A 6,616-nucleotide genomic window follows, 5' to 3' on the forward strand; every position below is an offset into this window, starting at 1 on the left:
AGCAGGACATTTAAATCCACATCATTTCCAGGTTGATTATACAGGAAGCACAGGAAGGCAGGGGCTGCATAAAAGGGAAATTCCTGGAAAATTCTGTCTTTTTACTCTACTGCTCTGGGTTGCCTGGATAGGAAATTGCACATACATATTTATCTCTCAGTTCAGGTCGAAAAAAGAAAAAGAAATTTCTCTCAGGTGTTAATAAATGAGGAAGTGACAGAAATCAGCACAGGGCCCTCTAGAAGTTGCAACAGTTTCGCTTTTCCAGCCTCCTCAGAGTTGCTCGGTTGCCATCAGACCCTGAAGAGCCAGAGCTGCCCCTGGGCAGTGCCAGAGCTGGGAGGTCTCGGCAGGGCAGAGCTGAGCCCCCAGGGCTGGGCTGGGCTCTGGCAGCACTGGCAGGGCCCAGCTCTGGGCACAGGGAAGCAGCTGCTGGCAGGGACAGCTCCAGGCAGCAGAGCCCTGGGCAGGCAGTGGGGGGAAAGTGCCCCCAGGCTGTGCTGGGATATTTAAAGTCCTCTCCAAACCCAAGTATTCCATGATTACTTTTTTACAGATCCCCATGCCAAGGAACCACAGGAAATGTCCAACAGCAGCCCCATCAGGCACTTCCTCCTGCTGCCATTGGCAGACATGCGGCAGCTGCAGCTCCTGCACTTCTGCCTCTTGCTGGGCATCTCCCTGGCTGCCCTCCTGGGCAACGGCCTCATCATCAGCGCCGTAGCCTGCGGCCACCACCTGCACACGCCCATGTTCTTCTTCCTGCTCAACCTGGCCCTCACTGACCTGGGCTCCATCTGCACCACTGTCCCCAAAGCCATGCACAATTCCCTCTGGGACACCAGGAACATCTCCTACACTGGATGTGCTGCACAGGTCTTTTTCTTTCTGTTCTTTATCACAGCAGGGTATTCACTCTTGACCGTCATGTGCTACGACTGCTATGTGTCCATCTGCAAGCCCCTGCACTACTGGACCCTCCTGGGCAGCAGAGCTTGTGCCCACATGGCAGCAGCTGCCTGGGCCAGTGCCTTTCTAAATGCTTTCATGCACACAGCCAATACATTTTCCCTGCCCCTGTGCCATGGCAATGCCCTGGGCCAGTTCTTCTGTGAAATCCCCCAGATCCTCAAGTTCTCCTGCTCACACTCAAACACTCTCAGGGAAGTTGGACTCATCACAGTTAGTTCCTGTTTGGTATTTGGTTGTTTTGTGTTCATTGTTTTCTCCTATGTGCAGATCTTCAGGGCTGTGCAGAGGATGCCCTCTGAGCAGGGACAGCACAAAGCCTTTTCCACCTGCCTCCCTCACCTGGTTGCGGTCTCCCTGTTTGTCAGCACTGGTATATTTGCTCAGTTGAAGCCCCCTTCCATGTCCTCCCCATCCCTGGATCTGGCCCTGTCAGTGCTGTACTCGGTGGTGCCTCCAGCTCTGAACCCCCTTATCTACAGCCTGAGGAACAAGGAGCTCAAGGCTGCAGTTAGGAGACTGATGACGGGATGCTTTCAGGGACATTAAAATGCTGGTCAATTTTTGCAAATAACTTGTAAAAAAAGTTATGCTTGATTTTTCTTTATGGTTTGGTTGTAGTGGAATTTTTTCCTTTGTATTAGTTACTCTTATTGTTCAGGAAAAAAAGCAGCTGTTTGTACCATTTCTCATTTTGTTTCTTTCTGCCTTCCATGTGGCCACAGACTGTGTCAATGAGGGGCTGCGCTCTTGATGGCTTTAAAGGAACTAAAGGATCTCCCAGCAAAGTTTTCTGCAGAGATGCCCTTTTGTTGCCTTCTCTGGAGCTGCAGCAGCAATGTCTGTGTGCAGAGCTGGGGGCAGATCAGTGCTGGCACAGCAGCTGTGCCCAGCAGCAGCAGCACTTGGTGTTGCCAGTGCTGCTGCTGTGGCCCTGCCCCGCTGCCCTGGTGGTCCTGGTGTTGCTGTAGGGCCTGAGTGCTCTCGGGGCCGGGCACAGCCCTGGGGGTGGCAGTGCCGGGGCTGCAGCAGGGACAGGCCATGGGCACTGCTGGGGCAGCGCTGACGCCTCAGGCCAGGCCCTGGGGGGCTCCAGGCTCCTTGCCCAGGCTCTCTCAAGAACATGCCCAGGCCAATGCTCAGCACAGCAAAGCCCCATGAGCAGCCCCAGGTGGGCCATGGGCAAGCTGGGGGCAAACAGCATGGCTGGGGCTCTTCAAGGGCCCTGGGGCAGACAGGAAGGAGCAGCAGAGCAGGGGCTGATCCATCCCCAGTGCTCTGGACAGCCCAGGGCAGCGTCCCAGAGTGTCCTCATGGAGCTGCCAACAACATCCCCCCTCTGCAGCCCTGGCCTCCCCCCCAGCTCACACAGGTGCCCCATCCTTGCAGGCACAGACACGGCAGCACTGGCTCAGCAGCCTCTGTTTGCATTGCACACAGCAGGGGGAGCACCCCCATGCTGTTGCTGTGGGGACATGAACCTGAGGGAGCACAAATGCCATCAGCCCTGGGGCCAGCAAGGGCTGGGGGACACCAGGGAAACCACTGAGCTTTTTTCTGGCCTCTGAAGTCAGCCAGAAAGTTTGTTCCCATCAGCTGGGAGTTTCCTGTTCCACTGCAGATGCTGTTGCTCAGAGCCAGGGCTCCCTGGTAGCCACCTCCAAACTGCCCTGAGAATTTCCTTTGCTTCTTTTTTGCTTTCTTTTCTCTTCTGGTATAAATTTCTTCCTCCTATTGCCCACCCCTGTTCCCTTCCTTTCAAACAGCCCATCCTTGTTTGCTCTTTCCTCTCTGGCCTCACTCCCCATTGCAGCTCCTGACTTGGCCCCATGGGAACATCCCTTCGGGAGCAAGATCATCCTACAAGTGCTGCAGGAATTGTCTGCAGGCTCCTGCAGTGCCTGGTGCTGCTCCCTTGCCAGAGGCACCCCAGGCCAGGGGGGCACATCTGGGCTGCTGTGTCTGGCTCTGGGGCTCCCTGTTCTGGGCAGTGAGGAGGAGCTGCAGAGGCTCAGCAGGACTGACAGGATGGGCTTTGGGGCTGGCAGGAGAAGCTGAGGGACCTGGGCTGCTGGAGCTGCTGAAGAGGAGGCCCAGGACTCATCCTGAAACTGCTCCAAAGATGGGTTTCGAGAATCCCAGAATCAGCAAGGGTGGAACAGGCCATGGAGATCATCAAGTCCAACCTGTGCCCTGACACTGCCTTGTCTCCCCTGAGCCTCCTCTTCTCCAGGATAAACAACCCCAGCAGCTCCCTCAGCCGCTCCTCACAGGACTTGTGTTCCAGACCTCTCCAGCCTTGTTGCCCTTCTCTGAACATGCTCCAGCCCCTCCAAGTCCTTTATAAATTTGGGGCCCAGAACTGGACACAGCACTCGAGGTGCTGCCCAACCTGTGTTGAGCACAGGGGAAGAATCACTGCCCTGCTCCTGCTGGCCACGCCATTCCTGATCGGTATGAGTGCCAGGGGTTGGATGAGGGAAATTGTGGGGAGGATGTGGGGACAAAGTGCTATTGATTGTCAGCCATGAGGGGTCTTTTTTTTTGTATCTGTTCGGACTACAATACAAGGTACTGGGGTTCAATATCAATTGGACATTGCTGATACCAAATATAAAGAAGAGATGAATACTGGACAAAACAGTTCTCACTGCTTTTTTTTTTTTTCAGCGTAGCAGATTCACTTTGAAGGCAATTCTGAAATGTGTCTCATTACCCACAGAAAAGTGAAAACTTAGATTACTACCTTGGCCTTTCTTGTTCAGGTGTTTTGAACAAATGTTTAGGAACCTTTTTCATTGAATTCCTGAGCTGAAGAGCTCCACAAGGTAGAGGCCTCTGGAGTAATAAAATTCATCACCAACCTCCAAGTGGCTGAGGATCCATCTCCAGCAGAACAGCAATGAACAGAAATGGACACAGCTTTTTATCTGTCCCAACTTTGGGATGAGCCCTGGGCCTGGAGCAGGAACTCTTCAAAAGTATCAATTTTGGCTATGGGTGCATGTGCAGGAAGGACAGTTTTTTCCCATAGGAAGGAAAGCACAGCGCCTCAGTGTTTGAAGGCAAATGAGAGCCAGCTCTCAGGAAGTCATGGTCAGCCAGACTTGTTGGTAATGGCAGCTTTATCTGGGAACAATCCCTGAATATTGGGAATTTTGGAGGGGAAATCCCATTTTGGCCATGGATACTTGAATGAGAAGAACAGTTCTGTTCCAGTTGAAGGAAAGCCCAGAGCCCCAGTGTTTCAGGGGCACATGAGCAGAGACTGTCGACAAGCCAAGGGCAGTTGGACCAGTCAGGCCAAGCCAACCAGAGCTGTTACCTGTTCCCTTGTTTCCATGAGGTCCTGCAGGGTCACAATGGTGGCGTCATATTGGATCCTTGGTTCCATGAGACCCAGATGTGTCACACTGCCCTTTTGTTTCCATGGGGCCTTGCAGTGTCACAATGGTCCCTTACTGCCATGATGCCTTGCAGTGTCACAGGGGTCTCCTATGTACCACAGCATCACAATGGACCCTTGGTTCCATGGGGATTCACAATGTCAGAAGGGTCTCCTTGGTTCCATGAAGCCCTGCAGAGCCCCTTGATTCAACGAGGCCTCAAAGTGTCACAATGGCCTCCAGGATTCCATGAGGCCCTGCAATGTCACAATGGACCTTTGGTTCCATGTGTTCCAGCACTGTTCCATGAATCCTTAGTTCCATGGGGCTCTGTAATGTCACAATGGACTCCGTGGTGCCACACACTGTGACAACTGCTATTTGGTCTGCCAACACTTCGTGGTACCACAATGATTCCTTGCTTCCATGCGGCCTTCTAGTGTCACAATGGCCTCTTGGTTCAGTGAGGCTTTTGGTGCCACAGTGGTCTCCATAATCACATAAGGCCTTGCAGTGTCACAACAGACCATTGGTTTCACTGAGCCCCACAGTGTCACTGTGGTCCCCTTGGCTCCACAAGGCTCTGAAGTGCCACAATTGCCCTTTGATTTCACAAGGCCTCAAAGTGTAAAAAAGCCTCTATGGTTCCATGAGGCCCTGCTGGGTCACAATGGACTCCATGGTTCCATGATGCCCCAGAGTGTCACAATGGTATCCTTGGTTCCACTGGAAACTTCATCTTATGGAGACCCACAGGGTTCACTGGAGTCCCCTTGATTCCATGAGGCCCTGCCATGCTGTAATGGCCTCTTGGTTCCAGTGGGTCCCAAAGTGTCAGAAGAGTCTCCATTGTTCCGTGAGGCCCCACAAAGACATTGTCATCCCCTTGGTTCCCCAGAGCCCCACAGTGTGACGATGGACTCTTGGTTCCTTGAGGTTCCTCAGACACAATGGTCTCCTTGGATCCACAGTGTCACAGTGGCCCCTTGGCTCCATGTGGCTGTGCTGGGCCACAATGGCTCATGGTTCTATGAGGCCACACAGTTTAACAATGGACCCTTGGTTCCATCAGGCCGTGCTGTGTCACAATGGACTTCTGGTTCCATGAGCTTTCACACTGCCAGCAGCAGTCTCCTTGGTTCTGCAGTGTCCCCAATGTTCCTTTGTTCCATGAAGTTCCATAGTAGAACACAGTCACCTTGGTTCCCTGAGGTTCTGCAGTGTCACAATGGACCTCTGGTTCCACAAGGCCTTGCTGTGTCACAATGGCCCCTTGGTTCGAAGACGTTTCTCAGTGTCACAATGGTCTCCTTGGATCCTCAGTATCACAATGGACCATTGGTTCAATGTGGCCCCAATGTGCCAAAGTGGATTTTGATTCCATCGGGTTCTGCTGTGTCACCATGGACCTTTTGTACCATGAGTTTGCACAGGGTCACAGTTGACTGCTTGGTTCTGTGAGGCCTTGCCATCACCAAATATCCGATATATCAGAATAGCACTCCTTCACACTAATTTACCATTTAAGAGGGTATTATTTATTCAGGCCTGAGGTCTAGTGAGGGATAGCCCCAATCTTATGTGGACATGTAATTCTATCGGCCTCACTAAATGCATATTACAATTTACCCATTACCATAAAACCCACCTCAAGTTCCAAGATTCAGTCCTTAATTTTCTATCACTGCATTCTTGAGGCAGATGTCTTCCTCTTCTCTTCCAGCCATCTATGCTGGGAAATCAGCCCCTGCATGCCTTGTTCCAGTGCCAAAAGTCCACAGGCACAGTAGAAATTTAATTAACTCTTTTGAATCTGGCTTTTGGTACTGAATTGAATTAAGCTTTTGGTATCAAGTCCAAGGACTTGTGCGGACAGGCAGAGGCAGGCAGGAGGCAGAGCTGTCAGCAAAGGAAGGGCCCAGCCAGGTGGGGCAGCCGGGGGATGCCAACAGCCTGCAGGGACAGAGGCACAGGGCAGGGTCACCGTGGGACAACTTGGGCTGCACAGGGCACAGGGATGGGCAGCAGCTGCAAGACAGCCCTGACAGAGCCAACTTGGGCAGCACTTTGGCCATGGCTGCTGGGCCTGGGCCTGAGGCCATGAGGGAACAAGTGACCCTTGCAGGCCTGGGGCCTCATTGCCTCCTTGTCCTGCTCAGCAGCCTGGCAGGGGCTGGCCCATGCTCCTGCCCCTGGCATTGCACATCCCCAGATGCCAGTGCCCATCACAGGAAGAGCCGTGAGCAAGAAGGGAGGGACAG

General features: G+C 53.0%; 1 protein-coding gene across 1 annotated transcript; it reads left to right on the forward strand.

Moving 5' to 3' along the window:
* Nucleotides 1-582: 582 nt before the first annotated feature.
* Nucleotides 583-1,518, forward strand: LOC141727906 (olfactory receptor 14A16-like). The gene has a single exon (XM_074534193.1). It carries the CDS (start codon nt 583-585, stop codon nt 1,516-1,518), a length of 936 nt encoding a protein of 311 aa, XP_074390294.1.
* The last annotated feature ends 5,098 nt before the right edge of the window (nt 1,519-6,616 follow it).

The sequence above is a fragment of the Zonotrichia albicollis genome, unplaced genomic scaffold (genome assembly GCF_047830755.1).
Source record: "Zonotrichia albicollis isolate bZonAlb1 unplaced genomic scaffold, bZonAlb1.hap1 Scaffold_257, whole genome shotgun sequence".
NCBI classification, from domain to species: Eukaryota; Metazoa; Chordata; class Aves; order Passeriformes; family Passerellidae; genus Zonotrichia; species Zonotrichia albicollis.